The following is a 22066-nucleotide window of genomic DNA, read 5'->3' as shown; positions in this document are numbered from 1 at the left end:
CTGTGCCGCACCCACCCCCTCCCTGGGTCTCCGAAGCCACCTCCCCCTCCCCAGGGGCAAGCTCTTCCTCATGGGGACTCAGCTCTCCCCCCACCCCACTACCCCTTACCCTGCTCACATCACATAACCTGCATCTTAAATCAGCCCACCTGGGCAAACCCTGTGGCGAGGGGCAGTGTAAGCCCCGCCCCAAGCCTTCAAATACAGGCCATCTGCTCTCCCGCCCCCTTCCTCGCCCCGGCCCTCCTCCAGGTGTGGTGCGCTTAGCAAGTCTCCTTTCTCCGACCTAGCGACTTACAGGTACGTTCTCCACCCGCCTTTGGGGACCCCGCGGGGCTCCATATACTCAGGGGCATCCTTGGTTCCCCACACCCGCCTGGCTGCTGTGCCTGGACCCCAGTTTCCGGCACAAGAACTACCAGGAGCCTGGGCTCCATCCAGACCAGGAAAAGCCAGCTCTCCTGACCCCGGGAGGGGCCCCTGCCCCGTGACCCTGCCGCCCTGGCCGCCCTGGGCTGCCTTGCGGGGCCGCAGGAAGTCCTCCGCTCGCACTTGGCACACGTGCTTTTACCTGCTTGGAGCTGGCGCGCAACATGGCGCGGGGGCACTTGCCACCTCGCTCCCCGCCGCCCGGACCATCCTGGGAGGGCGGCTCCTCTGACAACAGAGTCAAAGCTAATCTCCTCCCACTGCCCCCCACCCCCACCCCTTGGTCCGCAGCAGACTGACAGGAGGCCCAGCCCCCAGCCCTTTCCAACCTCACCGCGGCTTTGCTCCGGACGCTGGAGAGAAGAGCTGCTCTCTGGCCTCCGGAGCCATTAGGCCCTCCTCCTGCCACAGGCCCAACGCCAGTGTGGGCCCCCCCGACCCCGTCCCTCAGGCACTCTTGGACACACCCTGTACCGTCTACCCTGTCCCCACAAGCAGTCCTTGTCCGGTCAGCTCATTTTATTGTGTGTTCATAAAAGAACCCCCTCCCGTCCCTCCCCCCACCCCCAGCTCCAGCCCCCATCCCCAGGGGTGGCTGAAACCATCACGGCATCCGAAAGCAGCTCCTGGGGGACTGGCCAGGTGACCCCTAGCCTCTGGACTCCTTCCCCGCTGCCCAGCCCCGCCCTGCCTCCAACCCCAGCCACCCCTGGGGGGAGGGGATGCTGCTTCAGGGTCCCCAGCCTCCTCCAAGCAGGTCCCCTGCATGTCTTCCCCAAGAGGCTTGACTTGGGCCCAGGCCCCCTTCCCCGACAAGGACGACGACGACGGCAGCGACGGCAGCTGGGCTCCCAGCTGCAACCTCCCCAACCCCCCCCACCCCGTGTCCCCAACAGCCAGCCATCCCGTAGAGCTTTCTCAGCAAACCAGATACCTTAGCCGGTTGGGCCCCTGGCCCCTGCACAGCTGCTCCCCGTCGGCCCTGCTCTCCGAAGGAGAGGAGCCTGGAGAGGCAGAGAGATGAGACGGTGGAGGAGGGAGGAGGAGGGGGCTCAGTCAGGGCGGGGTGGGCTAGCATTCCGGAAGAGCCCGAGGCCACCGTCCCTGGGGAGATGGCGAGAAGCCGGGCCAGGCTTAGGGCCAGGCTAGCTAAGCGGTGGCACTGTGGGCCCACCCAGGCTGGTGGGACCGGGAGAGGCTGGCCCGGCCCTGCTGCTGTGGGCAGGGAGCGTGGCTCTGGGGCTCACCCACACCAGGAAAAGGCAGGGCCCGGAAGGAGGAAGAGGAGGGACAGAGTGGGCAAGCAAAGGTTGAAACAGGCTCCAAATCCAAGTTCCAGGCCCGCAGGCTCCGTCCTGGCGAGGTTTGTTAAAGAAGTCATTTCCTGTTTAAACCTTGAAATCCAAGATGGGTGTCTCTTTCCAATAAAGTAGCTTTGCCTCATATGACTTCAAAAAAAAAAAAAAGCTTGCCTGGCTCTGCTCTCTCCTGACTGTGCCTTTGCTCTGAAGTGGCCGCTGCCCACCGACCAGGCCACCTGCCTCGCCCGGGCCAGAGGGTGGGATCACAAGATGCGGGGCGCCGACCTGTCGTTGGTGACGGTCCTGCGGAGCCGCACCCCGCGCCGGATGGCCACCAGCATGTCTTCAGCCGGGGGGTCGCTGGTGGCAGCGGGGGGCGGGGTGGGAGTCTCCTCCACAGGGGTGGCCGACAGGGCAGTGGGGAAAGGGAACTGGCCCTCGCCCAGGGCGTGGGCACCTGCCACCAGCTCCCCGAGCTTCTCCACCAGGCTGTGCCGGTTGGCAGCCAGCTGCTGCTGCTGCTGCTCGTCGCCCTCAGCCGCCAGCCCGGCCCCCGGCCCCGGGTAGCTGGCGGCCTCGGGGGACGGGCTGCCCCAGGCTGTGTTGGGCAGGCTGAGCCTCTTCGGGGAGGCCCTGGCCAGGTCCGGGGCCAGGGGCGAGGCGGCCTCGTCGGTGTAGAAGACACACTCCTCGCTGCCCGCCCGCGTGGGCCCCACGTAGCCGGGGGAGTCGGGCACCGTGGGCGTCTTCACGGGGACGATGGGTGGCCGGATGGGGATGGGGCCGGCGCTGGAGAGGGTGCGGCGCACGGCGGGCTTGGTGGAGGGCGTGCGGCGGATGGTGGCCACGCCAGGGGGTGCGCCCGAGGTGGTGGGCAGCCCGGCGGTGGGCAGCCCCGCAGTGGAGGCCGGGCGCTTGGTCTGGATCAGGCGGCGGTAGTTCTGGGCGATGTTGCTGTTGCGAGGGATGGTGGATGACTTGTCGAACTCGGGTGGGCCCTCCCCGTCTGCGTCCCCGTTCACTGAGTAGCAGTCGTAGTCGGAGCCTGGGGGGCACGGGATGCGGTGGGCCTGGGGCCCTGGGGGCCTGTGAAGGCCCAGCCGCCTGCCCTCGGCCCCCGGGGCCTACCTTGGGAGGGGATGGTGTCCTCGGAGCAGGAGGGCGTGGTGGTCTGTGTGCTGTAGCCGCTCGAGTACTGCAGGGAGTCCCGGCTGCTCTTCTGGTGCTCCAGGCTCAGGCCGCGGGTCAGCACCATGGCCAGGTCACTGGCTGCGGGGGACACCTCCTCACCGTGCTGGGGGTGGTAAGACTGCAGGCTGAAGCCTTGCTCCCCGCTTCCCCCTCAGCCCGGACTGCAGGCAGCCCCCAACAGGCTGAGCAGTCTGAGCTGGCCCTGCGACCACTTGCCTGGCCTCCTGAAGGTGACCTAGGAGTGAAGGTGGGGCCCTGGTTGGGCTGCCCAGGGAATTGCCACTTACCTTGGCTGCGATGGTGGCAGGGGACATGCGGGGTCGCGGGGCCTCCTCTCCACTGGGGCCCAGGGTGCCCCCGACAGCCGGGCCTGGCTCTGTGTCTCGGAGGAGCTCCACTCGGTCCTTCCTCCGCTGCAGGGTGCTGCCTGAGGGCTGCTCGTGGGGGCCGGCCTTGGCCCAGTCCTGCAGGGCATGGCCAAGGGGGCCCTCACTGTTGTTGAAGTTCAGGGTTTCCAGACCCACATGGGGCCTCAGGCTCACAATCATGGCCAAGGACAGAGCACGGAGGGTGCTGTGACACCCCAGTCCTGCCAGGCCCAGGGGCAGGATGGGGAGCCCCGGGAGGGAAAGATGTGAGCGTGTGGGGAGTGGCTGCAGGTGGTGCCCAGGAGGCCTGTCTCGCGGGGAGCAAGTGCTTCGTGCACGCCCCTCTGGTTGAACCTGGGCCCTCCCTGTGTCCCGCTGCGGGTGGGAAGCACTGACCGTGGTAGGGGAGCTGCACTCGCTGACGGACTGGCAGGTTTCCGAGGCCTCGGAGGATGCTGAGCTGGAGGACTTCTGCCACGCAGAGGCGAGCAGGCAGGAGGATGGGCGGGGAGGCAGGACGAGAGGAGGGAACAAATCTGGTCACAGCGCTGGCATGCAGCAGGGCCTGCTGACTCAGCATCCCCACCCCAGGCCCTCCAGGGCCACGGCCACGGCCGAGCGTATGCAGTGGAAGGCAGCACCCAGAGCGCACGCCATGGGCAATGACCTGCCCCCCAGCCCAGCCCGATAACCACACACTTTGAGGATTAACAAGAAGGCTGGCTGCTGATGGCCTGGATGTGGTGGGCAGGGAAAGAGCGATACTCAGGAGGGCAGCGGGGTGCTGGCGTGAACTGCCGGGTTGATGTGCCACTGTTTTCTCAGAAGGGCAGGCCTGGGGGAGGAATGGAGTCCAGAGTTCCATCCTATACATGTTAAGCTGAGCTGCCTGTTAGGTATCTATGCCCAGATGCAATGCAGGCAATTGTATTTCCAGTCTGGAGTTTAGGGAGAAGTCAGGTTTGGAACCACAAATCCAGCAGCCGTCGGACAGAATAAAGTCACCTAGGCAGTCAGGATGACGGTGGTTAGAGAAAAGGTTCAAGGACGTCAGGCCGACATTCAGTGCTTTGGAAGAAGAGGATGGCCCAGCGAACAGGAGTGACAGGAGCTGCTGGTGGCGTGGAGGAAGACCACGAGCAGGTGATGTCACAGAATCAGGGGAAGAACCTGACACGCAAAGGAGGGAGGGGCAGTTGTGCTCGGCTGCTGGGGGTCCGTGCACATGAGGCGGAGGGGTGTCTGTGCAGACCTCCAGAACTGTTTCACAGAATGGTGGGGCAGAAGCCCACTGAGGACAGGACCGAGGGTGCCCAGGAGGCTCCTGCTCTGGACAGTGGCAGGAACTAGGTGCCCTGGAGGCCCCCCAACTCAAAACAACAAAGAGGGACTTCCCCGGTGGTCCAGTGGTTAAGTCTCTGCACTCCCAGTGCAGGGGGCCTGGGTTTGATCCCTGGTCAGGGAACTAGATCCCACATGCACGCCACAACTAACACCCGGCACAGCCAAATAAATAAATACATAAATAACAAAGAACAACAACAACAGAGAATGAAGAAAAAAGCAAGGGCAGAAACAGGACCATGAGGGTCCCCAGGGCAGAGGCTGGCTTCAGCACTGTGGTTGAGAGACTGGGCAAGTGGCAAGGTGGAGAGCTCACCCTGTTGATGACCCAAATTAAACCTGGAAGGGAACTAATCAGTAGCACCTCTCCAGATCCTGTACCAGCCAAGTAAGATTCTCTAAATCACCCTGGTTTAGACTCCCAGATCTTTTTAATAGTTTATGATGAGCCAAGATGACTAAAATAAAAGGAGCTAAACTCTATAGGTAAGGATTCGGAGGAAATAATAAACACATGTAGAATTTTACCAATATAATTGTTAAGACAAAAATAAAAAAGGAAAAAAGTATTTGGAAAACAGCGGAAAAATTCAACACCCATTCACGGAAAACAAAACACTTAGACTAGCAATAGAAAGGAATTTCCTTCATCTGATAAAGAGTTATCTACAAAAATATCAATACTTTTCTTTCTGAGGTTGGAAAAAGATAAGGATGACCACTTCTCCATTTAGCACTGGAAGTTCTAGCAGTGCAATAAAGCATGAAAAAGAAGTAAAAAGCAAAAGGATTGGCAAAGAAGAAAATGGTTGTTTGTAAAAGACATGACTGTGTATGTATTATAGAATATTCAAAAGACCTAATATGTGTTTTTAGCGAGGTTATTGGATACAAGATCAACATAGAAAAAAAATCAAATTGCTAAATATCAGCAGCTAAAAAACAAGTAAAAGACTCTGAAAAAAGCCGAAATAATTTAAAATAGCAACAATAAACATCAGATACCCAGGGCAAAAAATCCAGCAGATGTGCAAGATCCTCACATGAAAACTGCAAAATATTATTGAGAGAAGGTAAAGCCATCATAAATGGAGAGACATATGCAATCCCCGTCAGAATCCCAGGGGTTGTTTTTTGTTTTTTTTTAGTGGAAACTGACAAGCTGATATTAAAATTTATAAGGAAATGCAAAGGGCCAAAAACTGACAAGGTAATATTGAAGAATATGAAAGCTGGAGGACTTTTATTACCAGATATCAAGACTTTTTATAAAGCTATTAATAATTGAGATGGTGTGGTATTGGTACAAGAACAGACAAATCAACCAGTGGAATAGAATACAAACTCCAGAAACAGCTATGCATTCACAGACACCCGTTTTATGACAAAGGTTAACACACTACAGTGCAGTGGAGGAAAAGATGGTATTTTCAAAAAATTGTCAATTAGATATTCATATGGAAAAAGAGACCTCTACCTCACCCCACACACACACACACACACACACACACACACACACACACACACACACACACACACACACACACACACACAAAATGAATTCCAGATGAGCTGCAGATCTAAATGAAGAAAAGGTAAAACAAAAAGGCTTTTTTTGGAGGAAAACATCTTTGTGACCTTAGAGTACACAAAAATACGTCAAACAGGACAGAAAAAGCAATAACAATTGAAAAAAAATGGATAAATTGGACACACATTAAAATTAAGAACTTTAGGTCATTAAAAGACCCCATCAAGGGAGTAAAACAGCAATCCACAGAATCAGAGAAGATTATCAGATGAAAAGACTTGTATCCACAATATATAAGAAGTTCTACAAATCAACAAGAAAAAGACAGACAACCTAGGAGAGAAAAATAAGCAAAAGATCTGAACAGGTCCTTCACAAAAAGAGGATATCCAAATGGCCTTTAAAAGTATGAAAAGGTGTTCAACCTCATTAGTCATCAGGGAAATACAAATTAAAGACACAGGGCACTATGATATAACACCTATCAGAACGGCTCAAATGAAAAGGATACCAAGGTCTGGTGAGGAGGTGGAATAGCAGTAAACCACTGCTGTGCTCTTCCTGCCCATTTGATTATGGGAAGACATCAGAGACACTCAAGATGAGGGATATTCTACGAAATACATAACCAGTATTCAAAAGTCATTTAAGAGGGACTGAGGAGCCATTATAGACTGGAGAAGCCTAAAGAGAGACAATAATAAAATGCAAGGTAGGGTCCTGTGTTGGATCCTGGACTCCTGGACCAGGAAAAGGACGTTAGTGAGAAAGCTGGCAAAATGTGAAGAGTCTGTTGACTAGTTAACAGTATTGTGCCTGTGTTAATTTCCTGGTTTTGAAAATTGTTTGGTAGTTATGTGAGATGTTAACATCCGGGGAGACTGTGGGGAGGGTGGGTGGGAACTCTGCACTCTTTTTACAGATTTTCTACAAGGCTAAAATTATTTCAGAATTAAAAAAAAAACAAACCCTTAACGGATAAGTTAAATAGCTATAAAATAGAGAAAAAGTACATTGGAAGATGGACCTGAAGAAATTATCCAGAGAAACAAAGAGATGGGAAATATGACAGTGAAGAAACACACAAATGAAAGTAAAAATAAAGAGATAATGGTTGACGGACTTCCCTGGTGGTGCAGTGGTTAAGAACCTGCCTGCCAATGCAGAGGACACGGGTTCGAGCCCTGGTCCAGGAAGATCCCACATGCCGCGGAGCAACTAAGCCCGTGTACCACAACTACTGAGCCTGTGCTCTAGAGCCTGCAAGCCACAACTACTGAGGCCTGCACGTCTAGAGCCCGTGCTCCGCAACAAGAGAAGTCACCGCAATGAGAAGCCCGCGCATCGCGATGAAGAGCAGCCCCCACTCGCCGAAACTAGAGAAAGCCCACGTGCAGCAACAAAGACCCAACTCAGCCAAAAAAAAATAAATAAGTAAATTTATATATATGAAAAAAAAGAGAGATAATGGTTGAAAATTCCTAGAACGAATGAAAAACATGAATACAGAGATAGAGAAACACAAACACACCAAGTGAGATTAAACAAAAACAAATCCACAATTAGATACATTGTAGAAAAACTAAAGTGGCCAAAGAGAGAAGTCAGATCATTCACAAAGGCACAACAGTGACTGACAGCGGACGTTACAACCAGCCACAGAATCCAGAACACAGGGGGAATATGTCTTCAAAATGTGGAAACGGAGTAACTGTCACCCCAGAATTGCATCCCTGGCAAAACTAACTTTCAAGAAAGAGGAAAAATATAAAGCATGTTTACAGATAAACAAAAACTGAGCTTACTACTACAGACCCATTCTAAAAGAACTTCTAAAGGACATATTTTACTTCAGAAAGAAGGAAAGTGACCTTAGAAGGAAGATGGGATACAAGGAAAAAATGAACAAAAAAAGTGTAAACACATATGGGTAAATCTAAACATACAGATACTGTATGTATAAAATAATGATAAAATTAAGAAGAAAAATGTCAATCATGGGGATGATTAAAAAGGAGATATATATAGCTTATAAGGGGAGGGAGTGGGTGACTGAAGTTAAAATATACGTTAAGGTCCTTGAATTATTCAGGAGGTGGGGCTGTGACTTTGCTACGGATGCATGGTAAAATTTCAAGGTAACCCGTAAAAGAAATGAAATAAGAAGTATAACTTAAAATCCAGTAGAAGGAAAATAATGGGGAAAGGAAAAAACAAAAAGCAAGAGAAGAGACAAAAGCAGCACAGAAAAAGCAGAATGAATAGAAAGAAAAAAGTAAGACAGAAGTCTAAATATGCCAGTAATCATAATAAATGTGAATGGACTAAAAACGTCAATTAAGAGATTGTCAGATTGGATAAGAAAAGAAAATCTAGGCATATGCTGTTTATAAGAGACTCATCTAAAACATAAGGACGTAGTGAGCTTAAAAGCTAAGAGACAGAAAATGATACCATAAACATGGAGCAAAATAAAGCTGAAGGAGTTGTAGTAATATCAAAACAGACTTTAAGCTAGAAAACATAAAAGTAACAGAAGATCAACTATATCACGTTAGGAGATTCAGTTCACTAAGAAGAGTTAACATTTTGAAGTTGTATGCACCTAATAAAATAGTCTCAAAATATATAAAGCAAACGGATAGAACTATATGGGAGAAATGAACAATTCCAGCTTTTCAATTACTGATAGGTAAAGCAGACAGGAGTGAATGGGGAATGACGTAGAGGTGGTCAGTGTGGACAAGTCTTCTGAGAAGTTTTGCTGTGAAGGAGAGACTAGGTGGCTGGAGGAGAACATGGAGGAAGGGAGGGCTTTTAAGATGGATGATACTAGAGCATGTGTTTGTGTACTGACAGGGATGAGCCAGCAGAGGAGGGGAGACTGGCAATGCAGTGGGGACATCCTTGGGCAAGAGGGCAGGAAAAGAGAGAATGCTGAGCTTAAATGGAGGCACTCGCCATGATGGGGAAGGACAGCACCCTGGGCATGTGGCCTGACCTCCCTCTGTCTTCTGCTGTAGTTCCTCTGTTTCCATCTCACTGAGGCTGCAGGATCTGAGCCTGCATCTGAAGAGATTCTTGGGCCAGTCTCTGTGTTCAGAATGAGCTGGCCAAAGTGTGGAGAAGGGGGAGGATGTCTGCAGATCCTGGGGCTCCTGCGGGGGTGCCTCCTAGGGCCAGCCACTCCATCACAGCCAGCCTATGCAGGGGGAGGGTCACAAGGCACCAGAGCTGGTAAGCTGCTCTAAGACCTTCCAACTCTCCTTAGCCTTGAGGCAGTGAGTTGAGGTTGGTCCTCAATGTGGTGGCCCTGGGGACCTCCAGGGCTAGTCTCAACAGCTGTAGGTGGCCCCCAACGTGGATGGCCTGAGGCTGGCATGAGGCCACTGCACCCTACCCCAGGTGGTTCAGCAGATGCCCCCTCACCTGGCTGGTGACGTCTGAAGGCATGGGCGAGGGGGGCTTGGAGTAGGTGGCATCCTGGGAGATGAAGCCAGAGTCGTGGGAGGAGACACTGGAGAGGCGGGCGCTGGCGGTGGCCGGCTGTGCCAGGCTGCGGTAGCGACAGGTGGAACCAGGTGAGTATGTTTGGGCACCCCCAGGCCACGGGGCTCCGCCACCCTTGGCACTGCTACTGCTGCTGGGGGCGCTGGGGAAGTGAAGGGGGGTGCACAGCAGCCAGACAGGGAGACACAGGGGTGTGTGTGGAAGGGTGACAGACGAGGGTGGGGGAGAGAGGTGAGGGGCAAAGGAAGGAAAAGACAATGTCAGACTACAAGGTCCTGAGACCAAAGTGCCACAGAGGAGCTGGGTTCCAGGACTGTGGGACAGAGTGGGGCCTGGGCAGGGGACCACACTGAAGAGCTGGCCCAGCGCCTGCCCCCGGAGCACCCCAGTGCTACCTCCTGCTCTGCCATCAAGAACAGGAGACCTTAGGTTAACAAGGAAGAAACGGGGTCACCCAGCATCAAAGAGTTTCCCAGTTAGGCTACAGCCAGACATAAGTCTGATCATGACTGTCTTCTCAAAGTCTGATATTTGCTATCAAATCCTAATTGAACGTCTACTGCGTGGTGACGGTCTGTGTGGGGCTTGGACTCACCATTGCCCTCATCCTTTCCGCCCCCTGAAGGGTGTCCAGCCCTCTGTAGTTCATATCCTCTATGCAACCATTTCATCCCTGGGCAACGTTCCTGGCAATGAGGTCGCCTTCCTCCTGAGCATGACCGGGAAGGTCCCCAGCCTCCACCCTTGGTCATGGGTGTCCCCTGCAATCAACTCTCCCCTCCTGTGCCAGTCACCCACCCGGGGGCTGAAGAGCCGCCAGTTGACGTGGACCCTCCTCTCCCTGCAGGAGCCGCTGACTGCTGTGCCTGCCTTACCGCCCATGCCCCGGTTGTCCAGCCAAGGTGGATCTGGGGAAAGGGTGCCTGGCACAGAGGGGTCTCCCCACCAGGAACTCGCACTATGCTCACTGCCCTCCCGCCGAGGAGCCTTGAATCTTAAATAGCTCTCCCAATCCCACCCAGGAAGTGCTCCTGCGCCTGAGCCTGACCGGTGACCGAGCAAGACCTTTGGCCTCTCTTTGGCTCTGCAAGACCTCGGGGCCCAGCTTAGGCTGAGGTTCGGGCCTGTGGCAGCTGCCCAGGCACCAGCTCTCAGGAACTAGCCAGGCTGCAGTGTCCATAAGGTAATAATCCTGTAGCCTCAGCGCATGTTCCCCAATGCCTCCACAGCCCTCCCCATCTTAGATTCTTACTATTGCCCCAACACTGTGTTGAGCCTGGCAGAGTCTAGTGGTTAAATGCTGGGATTCCGTACCTCAGCTTTTCCTTCTGTGAAATGGAGACAACACCATACCTGATACGGTGGTGTTAGGATTCAATGAAGAAAATGCATAAAGCATTTAGCACGGCACCTGGTGCACACTTATAGCTCCATAAATGAAGCTGCTGCCCCTCCGCCCGCCCCCAACACACGCCTGCACTAGCAGCAGTCTTGCAACGAGAGAAGTTTCCCCTATGCTTGCAGATTCCTTGGTGACGTAGGAGTTGTGTGAATTCTGGGGCCCTGAAGCTATTCTTGATGCAGTTTTGGTGGGACCTTCCCGATTCCTTGCTGCAGTACCCCTGCCCCTCCCTGCACCCCACTTCAGCCCCCCACTGACCTGCACATACTGGACTTCCGGGAGCTGGAGCTGCTGGGCGATGAGGGTGGGGTCTGGTAGGACCAGCTGTAGTCTGAGCCCTTCAAGTCTTTGATTACCTGGATGGACATGAATGGGGTCACTGGAAGCAGCCCTGCCCTGCAGAGAGCCTCATCCTTTTCCTGGGCCTCCCCTCCGAGGGCTAGTAGGGCCAGAGGCCCCCTGCTGTCTTCCCAATTGAGAACCGGGCCCCAAAGGAGATCCCTGGGAGTCTGAAGCCCCCTGCCCCCCAGCCTTTTCCTAACACAAGCTCCTCACTCAGGGGGAGGAAGCAGGGCTGCCAGAGAGCTGGGGGGGATGCCTGGGGAGATTCTGCCCCCTCTGCTTCTCAGGGAAGCTGCGCAGGCCAGGACGTGGGAGAACCTGGTGATCCTGAGGACTCACTGTCGCTGGCAGAGGAGCCAGGCCAGAGTGACCATGAAGGACACCACGGGGTTCAAATCCTGGCTCTGCTCTGCTCTCGGGCAAGTTCCTGGGTCTCTCCTGGGTTTCTCCTGTGAAATGCAGCCGATCATTCCTATCTTAGAGGGCCACTGGGGTGAATGAATGAGGTGACCCATGGGAAGTGCTCTGTGTGGGCTGGGCACACAGTAGGCGCCTAGCGAGAGCAACGCCACGGCGCTGTCAGGTAGGGCCGACCCTAGTGCAATGGGAGCATGGTGGTGAGGCGAAGTGGGCAGGGCAGCACACGGGGGCAGGAGCGTCTGGGTCCAGGGGAGCTGACGGGTCTGGGTGTGGATGGCAGGTAGGCATCATCAGGCCTTGCTTTCTCAGGGGGATCCTGCGGGTCTGGGACTTCCACCCGTCTGCTCTCGATATAAGGCCCCCATTGGGTCCTGGGCACACCACCCCTCACCTGGGCAGATGCTCCTAGATCCCCACAGGTGGCCCTCTGTGTCCAGCTGCCTCCTCCAAATGCTGTCCCCTTTTCTCCTCTATCATCCCCAACCAAGGGCAAGCCATCCCCTCCCCTGTCCTGTCCCCAGGGCTGGCCGCACCTGCTCGCTGGCGGGAGGCAGCTTGTGTGGCTCCGCGGTCAGCACCACCAGGTCATCGATGATGCCCTGCAGGTGGGTGATCTCTCCCAGCATGGTCAGCTCGCCGTTCTGATGGAGCAGTGAGTTAGCCTCTCGGCCCCGCCCCTGCCCATGCACCCTGGAGGGCCAGGCCACACTGGGTCTCCCCTCCCTCACCCCTTCCCACCAACCAACGCTGCTTGGGCTGATGGAGGCTCCCAAATCATGGTTCTTGGGAACCCCTCAACTAGCCCAATGGTGGAGACGCTCAGAACGCCTCTCTGCTCCCGAGGAACCCACCACCACAGGCTGCAGGAAGGTGATAAAGGTGCAGAAGCGGCCACGCTCCTCAATCAGGGCCCGGCGCACCGCCTGCTTCTCCGTCTCCTCCAGCAGCAGGTACATGTCGTTCACGTCCTGCAGGGCACTGTCCAGCTGGGGCTGCAGGTCTCCTTTCCCTGGAGGGGTTGGGAGGAGAGGCCACGCTGGGGATGCCGGCCCGGCCCGGCCCACTGCATCCATAGCTCAGACCCCGTGGTGGTGTCCCTGGTCGTGGGGCTGGGCACTGCCATGGGGGCCAGGGGACTGGGGAGGGCAGTCGGGACGCTGGGGCTTGTGGAAGGGCTGGTCCCCAGAGCAGACAGAGAGGACAGATAAACAAAGCACACAGGAAAGATACCAAAGCTGCGAAGCCACCCAGGTCCCGGGGTGAGCAGAGCCCTGGGCAGCCCCAGGGCCGCCCTTGGTGCAGCTGTGCTCAGGGGAGCCCAGTGGCAGCCTCCACAAGAGCTGATACTTCCACCCCCCAGGATACCCTCACTGCCCACGGGATGGTGGCCCCTCACGTCCCAGGGCACAGGGAGGAGGAAGGGAAGCACGACAAAGTAGAGCGTGGGGGGCACAGCTGTAGGCCAGGCCACGAGGGGGTGTAGGGGCCAAGAGGGCTAGGGACTGGGCCCAGGGGACAGGGAACGGGGTGCCTCCGTGTGGGTCCCCCCTCAGCTCAGGGAATGATGCACAAGGACAGCAACAGCGACACCAAGAAGCGGCGAGAGAGACACGGAGAGGCGAGAAGATGTAAAGGAGACAGTGAGACAGGAAGTGGGGAGGCAAGAGGTAAGGACTCTGAGAGGGCCTGGCGGGGGCGGGGCAGCCAGGGCCTGTGTCCCCACCCTGCCCGGTCCAACCCCTCTTGGCCTGGCAGACTGACCCAGCAGTGGCCCCGGACTCATCCCTGGCCAGGGGCCCCAGGGGCCCCAAGGGGACTGTGCCCCAGGCCCCTCCCTCGCTGGACCGACCGCCTTCCTCGCTCTTCCTTGGCCTGGAGAGGCTCCTTCCACTGGCCCTGAGCTGGGGGAGACAGACAAATGCGACAAGGACAACAAGGACGGGAGGAGCAGCTGGAGGGATGGACATCTGACTTACCAAGTAGCTCTACAGGAAGGATTGGGACGAGGAGAGGAGAGGAGAGACAGAGAAAGAAAGAATGTGTGAAAGACAGCCGGATGGACAGAGCCACTCCTGGGGGTGGGGGGGGGTGGGGTCTGGGGGTGCCTGGGCCTGTTGGCCTCCTGCTGCCTCCCTGGGAGGGGAGGTCCTGGGTCGGGTCTGGGGTGCAAGGTGCTCCCTCTGCCCCACCCAACAGGTTGGAGGGTCCTGTCTGCGGGATAGGACCCCTCAGGCCAGGATGATGCCCTGGGGTGCCCCACAGGGCGGCGGGGGATACAGAGTGGGGCCCCGTGGGGCTGTGCCTCTGTGGGCCAGCTCTGGGCTCTACCTTTGCGTGCTTTCTTCTGCAGCTTCAGCGTGTCTGAAGATTTCTTCTTGATCTCATGCCTGGCTCGTTTGTACTCTGTGCAAGGGATGAGAAAGGAGCCCTGTGACGGCGGTTTCTGCCCAGTTGGGGGGCGGGAAGCACGGGCCGAGCCCCAGACCCACCTTTTGCGTGGTCCTTGTCCAGCTGGTTGGCCGACTTCTTCCAGTCCTCGATGCGCTCCTGCAGTGGGTTGATGAGGCTCTCCAGGAGCGCACTGTGGGCGGGGGCAAGAGGGTCAGGTCCACCATGGAGGTGTCCCCGTGACACGCCCCCCTCCCCGACCACAGCGCCCACTCACTTGGTGAACTGCCGCAGCTTGGTCTCGATGCTGCGGTGGCGCATGCACATGCGCGTGAGCGCCGAGCCGATATCCCGCGTGGCCCCTGGCGAGGCAAGCGCGCAGCATGTGAACGGGCCCGCTGGGGCTTCTGCAGTCCCGGCCTCAGGCCACGAGGGGGCGCACCGGCCCGCGAAGACCGAGCCGGCACCCCGCGCCCCGCCCCCCAGCTTTCCGCAATCCTGCCGGCCCCAGCAGGCGACTTGATCTCTTCTCAGTATTTACCAAGGCCCTCCTCCGTACGGGACCAAGGTCCTGCCCATCCTGGCTATGCCAGCCTCCTGCAGCTGCGGCTGCTCTGCTGGTCGGGCCAGGAGCTGCCCTTCACCCCAGCTGGGAAAGGCTGGCATCAAAGACATCCAAAGATCCAACCAAAATCCCCTCCTGCCCTACCAGGAACCCCCTCCAGGTGTGCCCAGATGCAGGTGTGAGAGTGCCAGCATGCGCCCACTGCCTTGGTTCTCACCACCCAAAGGAGCCGGGGACCCAGGTCCCTGCTCCTCGGACCAGAATGTAGAGGAGATGCCAAGGCCAACAGGGAATGTTCACCTGCCCTCTGTGCTCTCGGAAGGGCAGAAGGCGGTGGAAAAGAAGAAGCCACAGTCAAACTCACCATAGGGAAGCATGAACAACTGTGGCTGAGGGGTCAAACCAGCCGCCCAGAAGCGAGAAGGGAACCCCCCTTTGTAACATCCTGTCATCTTTCGCCCACTCCTGCTTGCATGCCTCTAATGACGAGAGGCTCACTCTCTCCACAAAAAGCCCATTCCATTAGGGAGCAGAACTCAAGGTCCCGACTCTGGGCCTGGTGTCCTCTTCCCAGTTCATATTCCACTCAGCCTTTCCAGCTTCCAAGCCCAACCTGGGGCAACCCCAACCTCCAGCCATGCCCCCTCCCTACCTCGGGTGTTGGTGGCCATGTCAGCCACTTTCTGGAAGGCATCCAGGAAGGCCACAGCAGCCAGCACAGTGGTCCTGGGGAGATGGACAGCGGGATGGTCTGTGGGTGAGGTGGCTTTTCTACCCATTCCCTCCCCAGCTGGGGCACCCTCAGCAGCCTCACCTCAGCTGGGAATGCAGCTTTGTGGCCTTGGAGTTGAAGTCCTCCCAGATGGGGTAGGAGCTCTGCAGAGGAGATGGGAGAGGAAGGGAGACTCCATGAGGACTGCAGGGCTCTACCTGGGCTGGGCTCCCCACATGCCTGGGTCCAGACTCTGGGCAGTTTCTAAGACAGCAGCCCTGCCTCTGCGGAGAGGAAGGCTCCTGGGCTCTCTAGGGGGAAAGGCGACCAAGGACAGAGATCTGGGGCATGAAGAAGGCCTGGCCCTGGGAACAGGCACCTTTGCCCATTCCTCCCTTCCTGACAGTCAGGAACTCTGGCCCACTGTCTGCAATGGTGGCCCACATCCTCAACGGAGACGGAAACAGTGAATGGCAGGTCCTGTCTCCTCGGGGATGGGAGGGGCCTGGCAGGGAATCTGGGCTGAGCCACATGAGGGGCACTATGTTCCCCCGACACAGCCCAGGATGGTCCACATGGCATGGGGGCAGAGGCACAGTGCCAGGGCTCAAGGCATGCTAGGTCTAAACTGGGGCCTCTGGGGCCCCCACCCTGTGCCCTGGAAGGAACTGCCAGCCCGGCCATCCATCCATCCCGGGCCAGCAGAGGTGGCTCCCAGGCCCGGGGAGGCTCTGGCTGCTTCAGAGGCTGGCCAGCCTGCCTGGGACAGTCAGGCCCCAGGCTGAATGGGGCCTTGTGCGGCCAACAGAGCCACCTTTCTCCACCCCCGGCTCCCCTCCCCTCCTGGGGACACAGTGTGGCCTTTATCCCAGCCTGGCCCAAAGTTCTGAGTTGGGAGGGGGTTTCCCAGTAGGGAAGCCAGGCTCTTGGTGATCAAGTTGTCCAGTGAGATCAAGGGGTTTTTCTGGCTAATGGGCCCTCGCATGGCTGTTGGGCCCTGGCCCAATGGCCCTGTGGAAGACTTGATCCTTGAAGGGGAGCTTCAGGCCGGCAAAGCCCCTAGCCCCAAAGTGCTGCTGACCTTCCCTTCCATGTGGGATGGGATGCTGGGAGCTGGGGCTTTTCCGGTGGAAAGGGGGAAGGCAGAGACCCCAGTCCCCAAGGCCTCAGAGGGAGGCTTTGCCAGGCTGGAACCCCAGGGACAGGGCCAGCCTGCAGGGGTGGGGAGAACAGGGCTGCTTCTGGGAGCCTCAGAAACTCCCTCCCCTCCCAGCCCAGCCCAACCAGTGGCCAGGGAAAGCAAATATTTGAGAAGTTCACATAGGCTGGAGCAGGAAGGGGGAGGCTGTGCGTGGGCTGTCTCCGTGCGGCACGGCTCAGGGTAAAGGAGCCCGGGAGGCCACCCCTGACAGTCCTGAGGGCCTGGCGCCCTCCCTCACCTCAACACCCTCAGCCCTAAGCCTTGCCAAGGCCTCCAGGGAGGAGGGATGATGCTGTGGGTACAGGGGTCCAGAGGCACCGTCCTGGCCCCCAGAAAACCTAAGCACCCCCAGCAGCCTCTGGGCAGTCTCAGAGGGCAGCAGGCTGGGAGAAGCTGGGAAGACACAGGTCCCTACCCCATTAAAGTCCCCGGCTGGGGCCCACCCCGACGCCTCTGCCCAGCCAGGATGGCTCCAACCCAGACCCTCACAGCCTTGGCTTTCCTGGTGGAGAGGGGACAGGATGGGGCATGGGGGAGGCCAGGCCCAGTCCCTCCTCAGCAGATGGACAGGAGCACCTGGGTCTCTAAGGACCTGAGACTCCACCTCCCACTAGTAACTCATGAGGACCCCAGAGGTGAGGTTGAGGGGCCGAAGCAGCCAGGGCCCCAAGGGTGTCCTCAGTCTTCACCTGGACCTGTGCCCTCACGTGGGCCGCACCCTGGCTGTCAGGTTCTAGGACCCTGGGTTGTTATCACTAGTGACAGGGACTGCTACTGTTGATCAAGAGCGTGCGGTGGGCCAGGCACTGTGTGATCGCATGGAATCCTTACAATGACCCTGTGAAATGAATACTGTTGTCACCCCCATTCTACAGACGAGGAAACTGAGGCTCAGAGAGATTAACCGGCTTGCCCAAGGCCATCGAGTGCCAGGGTCAGGATCTGATCCCTTGTCTGACTGGTCACTACACATCAGGGATCCACCCCCCACCACTTCTGGAATGCACGGAGACGAATACTTGGGCATCAAGGGTGGGTAGGGGGCAGGAACTACGTGGATGGGAGAGACGCCCAGCTCTGCCCCCAGAGCAGTGGGCTGCTCTGGAGGGGAGAGGTTACATGCTCACTAGAGGTGCTCAAGTGGATGGGATGAGACCGATATGGAGGCTGCAGGGCCCCAGGCCCCTGGCCCCCGGACACTATCTCTGACCGGGCCCTGGACTGTGCAGGTGAGCGACTCAGGCTGCAATCCCAGAGAGGGGTCTTTCTGGGTGGCCTTGGGCCAGGGCATCCTCTCTGAGCCTGTCTGCTCACCTGTAAGGTCAGGATGGGAAGTGTACCGATGTCAGCAGGTCAGTATGGAGACTGCATGGAAAGCACTAGCACAGTGCCCGGCACACAGTAAATGCTAGGTTAATGCTGGCAGACAGAGCAGACACTTGACTCCTGCTTCTCTGCCAGGAGCCTCTCCCACCTGGCCAGGGCCTATGTGTCCGGGTGACACTCCCCACTCTCGAGGGCAGGCAAAGATTATGACCCTGTTTTCTGGATGGGCCAGTGCTGCTGAAGGTGAGGCCTGGGGCTGAGGCAGAGCCCTGGGTGCCACACCCAGCCCTGTCATCTTGGGCAAGTCCCTGCCCTTCTCTGGGATTCGATGGGCATCTGAGCTAAATGAGGCACAGCAGGCAGGCCCCCTCCCGATCCCTGAGCTACTGTCTACACCTGAGCTACACCCCGGCCCTCCCGAGGGCCCCCTCCCGATCCCTGAGCTACTGTCCTCCTCCAGGCCCCCCAGCCTCCAGGTGTAGGTCCTCCTCCCCCTACTCTGCCTCTCCCATGCCAGGGTCTGGGCCTCCAGGAGGGCCGGGGTGTGCTGTTGTGGGGCCTGTGGCCGTGCTTGCCCTGTGTGGAGGGGCCTCACAGGTAAGCTCAGTCTCCTCAACCTGGCCACGTTCCTCTACGGAAACCCTGCTGCTTCTGTGGCTCAGGCCACAGAAGGAAACAGCCAGAAGCTGTCCCTCAAATCCAGATGATCGACCTCCAGGTGGCCCGGTCCCCTGCTCTGTCCCTGGCCCAAACACATGCATGTGTCGTAGGTATATCGGGACTTGGCATCACCGCAGGTGAAACCTCTCCCAGTTTGCTTCCACATGTCAGAAAATCCTGCCTCAATCACTTGTTACAATCTGGGCCCATTTCCTTCTATCTCATCCCAAAGTGCCTTGCAAATTGCCTGGAGAGGGAGGGAGACAGTCCTGCCCCTCTGCTCTGTGCAAAAGCTGCTGCTCTCTGCAGTGTTTGTGGAGAGGATGCCAGAAGGAGGAGGGTGTGGGAAGGTCCCCCCCTCTGCCAGCCCTGGGAATGGTTGGGGGAGGGTTGTCTGGGCTGCTTGGTCCCAGGAAGGAAACCCGGTGCCAGGGCTGTGATGTCCACAGGGCAGGAGGGGCTGCTGAGGGCAGAGAGAGGCCAGGACTTTTGGGGGCCGGCAGAAGCAGCTTGGAGTGGAGTTGCAGGGGATGGAGCTCTCAGGGGAGCACCCTATACGGGGGCAGTGAGCGGCACCTATGCATGCTGCTAACCCTGTAGTTCCTAGTGAGGGTGGCTCCAGTTCTCTTGGGGGTGGGGGTGGGGGCGCAGGGATCTGGCAGCTGCCCCTGGGGCTGTTCCCCTGGCAGCACTGGGAGCCCCCCGAAGGGCCTGCTTGGGCACTGTGGTGTGTCCTCCTGGGGCCTGCGACGTCACAGTAGGATTCTATGCTGTGTACTTGGGAGTGTGAGACAGGTTGTGAGGGTGGGGGTCTGACGAGGTCCCAGTTCTCTCCCCTGCTCTTCCCCTGCCCCACAGGCCTGCCCCAGAGGGGAAGGGTAGAAACGCTGCTTCCTGGTCCCCGTCCTGTCGTTGGAGCTGCCCTTCCTCTCTGCCTAGTCAGCCTGGGGCGGCCCTGCCAAACCCTAGCCTCTTTGGGGGAGAGGATCCCCCTCACTCCCTAGACCACCAGTGAGAGGTGAGGTCAGGGAGTGTCCAGCAGTCTCCTTAATGACCTTGAGCCAGGCCTCAGTTTCCCCACCTGGTGAGCCAGCGGTGGGCCAGGAATTGGTGGCCCGCTGCAGCCTGACCTTGGGTAATCATGGGGAGGGGCTGGAGCTGACAGCCCTTCCCTGGGGCTGCTCCATCAACCCAACCTTCTCCCTCCTCCTCCCAAGGTGGGGACAGAAGCCTTGGGATGCAGGAACGCTCATCGTGGAGACCTTGGAGTCCTGGATCTTGTTTTTGGGGACCCGGGCAGCGGGTGCGGAGGCCGAGGCCGGCAGGGAAGGAGTTAACGGTTCCCTGCTTTATTATTTTTCCCTGCTTTGGCGGTGACAGCATTGTCTGGGCTCCCGGGCCGTCGTGGGCGGGGGAGTGGGGGGGATGGTGGTGGTAGGGGGCGGAGGCCGGAGAGACCCCGGGCCCGTTAAAGGGCCGTGGAGTCGCTCCCGGAGCCAAACCCCATTCATGGTTTGGGGGTCTGGGGCGCGGGGAGCCCGCGTGTGCGCAGGCTCGGGTCTGGTCCCCAAGGGGGCGCTGCGACCCGGGCGACCCGGGGCTTGGACCCAGGGCACCGCACGGACACCCCGACACACGAGCACCCACACCCCCCAAGACGGGCACCCAGAGACCCGGGCGCACGGCAGTCGCAGGCCAGAGGCGCTCAGACAAACAGACACGGCGGCGCACGGACACAGCGGGGCACGGCTGCCCGCCGCCACGCGTCCCCAGAGGGGGCACGCACCCGCACAAGCACCCGCGCGCCCGCAGGGCGGCCAGCCCCGCCGCGCCCCGTTACCTTCATGTCGTTGACGATGGCCTGGAAGAGCCCTCCCAGGGCGCCGCACTCCTTCTCCGCCGTCTCCATGCTCGGGCCGGGCGGCAGCGTCGGCGGCGGGGCGCAGGCTGGGCGAGGGGACCCAGGCCGCGGCGGCTTTCGCTCCGAGGCCGGGTCGGGCCTGCAGCCTCCGGGCTGCGCTCAGCGGCCGGCCGCGCCGCGCTCGGGGATCGCGGGCCGCCGCGGGGCGGCGCGGGCCATGTCGCGGCGGGGCTGGCGGGCGGCGCGGGGACTGGAGCGGCGTCCGTAATCCGAGCCGCCGAGGCTTGGACGTCACGTGGATGCGCGGAGGGAGGGCCGTGGGGAGGGGCAGGGCCGTGGCGGGAGGGGTCTGTGGGAAAGACCGGGCGAGCTCCGGCCCATTCACCAGGAATGGAGCCCGGGCTTTGAAATCCGAGCCCCGGCGCGGCCGAACTGGTCGGGCTAGAGGGCCCGGCAGGCGCAGGCGCCACCGCGGTTCGGGGGCGGCGCTGGGGCGGGGCTGCCCGGCTTGCCCGCGGGAGTGGGACCAGTGGTTGGGTGCCCGCTCCGGGAAGGTGCCCAACACCACCACCCCCTCCAGCTTTTGGTCTGTGGCCGGTGTGTGTGTGTGTATGTCGGGGTGCGTGTGTATGTGTCGGGGTGTGTGTGTGTGTGTGTGTGTGTGTGTGTGTGTCGGGGGGTGGGTGTTCCCGCACTTTAAGAAGAGGGGGGCAGGCTGGGGTCCTCGGGGCGCATCCCGTGGGACGGCTACACCACCCTCAGCAGGGGCGCACGGTGCCCTGGAGGCCACCCGCCTTGGAACGTTTTATCCCCGGCACAGAAGGGTTTGGACCCTCCTCCAGAAGTTCTGTGGCTCCTTTTCCAAGCAGTGCCAGTGCTGATGCCACCTGCATGGGGTGCCCCAGGCCGGACCTTTGGGGGTGGCGGTGTACTGGTCCTCAAGCAACCTCTTTCCTCGGGTTGGGGCCATGTGGGACCAGCAGAACAGAGGTGGGCCACTGTCCCGTCTCTTACGCCAGGGTACCCACGTATGAGGATGCATGTGTGTGTACGTTGGCCATGGTGAGTTCAGTCTGTCATCCTGTTCTGGAGACTCCAGGCAGGGAAACCCACCCTCCCGGCCCTATGCTGGGGCTCTGAGGAAAAGCCCGCACAAGATCCTTCTCTTCTATTCCAGGGGCCCACAAGAGCCACTTGGGAGATCATAGGCCAATCCGAGGCTTCCCAAAGCCTGGGGTCAGGTGGACTCTGGCTTATAGGTTTGGTGAGCTAAGGCTCATTTAGCCAAATCAAGGGGTGGGGATGTGGGAAGCCCACCCCCTGCCCCGCCCAACTCCCTGCACTGGTCTGGGCCTTCCACTCCATCCCCAGTGACCTGGAACGTTCTGCAGTGTGCCCCTTCATTCAGAAACTCCTGAGGCTCAGTTCATCTGTCTAATGGGGACATGTCCCATGCCCCCCGGGCGGGGGGTTGTCAGGATGGAAAAGTCAGATTAGGTGCCTGAGAAGGCAGGG

The 22066-nt window shown here is 58.5% G+C and overlaps 1 protein-coding gene across 2 annotated transcripts; it reads right to left on the bottom strand.

Moving 5' to 3' along the window:
* Positions 1-1012: 1012 nt before the first annotated feature.
* MTSS2 (MTSS I-BAR domain containing 2) lies at positions 1013-20650 on the bottom strand. 2 transcript variants are annotated; one of them, XM_082677778.1, is made up of 14 exons: positions 20531-20650; positions 15606-15667; positions 15444-15517; positions 14504-14588; positions 14328-14419; positions 14167-14241; positions 12690-12847; positions 12372-12479; positions 11335-11432; positions 9594-9816; positions 3686-3760; positions 3209-3385; positions 2859-3024; positions 1013-2775 (listed from the first exon to the last, which is right to left on the bottom strand). In XM_082677778.1, exons 1-14 carry the CDS (start codon positions 20597-20599, stop codon positions 1994-1996), a joined length of 2244 nt encoding a protein of 747 aa, XP_082533904.1. In that variant the 5' UTR covers positions 20600-20650; the 3' UTR covers positions 1013-1993. The 2 variants fall into 2 exon arrangements, with proteins under 2 accessions (XP_082533904.1, XP_082533905.1); XM_082677779.1 differs by having other exon boundaries at positions 9594-9720.
* Between the last annotated feature and the right edge of the window lie 1416 nt (positions 20651-22066).

This window comes from Grampus griseus, assembly GCF_964374135.1.
Source record: "Grampus griseus genome assembly, chromosome: 19".
Lineage (NCBI taxonomy): Eukaryota > Metazoa > Chordata > Mammalia > Artiodactyla > Delphinidae > Grampus > Grampus griseus.
This window is presented reverse-complemented; position numbering and strand designations above follow the sequence as displayed.

Coding starts and splice junctions, on each gene's coding strand:
- MTSS2 (XM_082677778.1), bottom strand. CDS start 20,599: ATGGAGACGGCGGAGAAGGAGTGCGGCGCCCTGGGAGGGCTCTTCCAG. Junction 15,668..20,530: donor CCATCGTCAACGACATGAAG/GTAACGGGGCGC, acceptor TCTCCTCTGCAG/AGCTCCTACCCCATCTGGGA. Junction 15,518..15,605: donor AAGCTGCATTCCCAGCTGAG/GTGAGGCTGCTG, acceptor CCATCTCCCCAG/GACCACTGTGCTGGCTGCTG.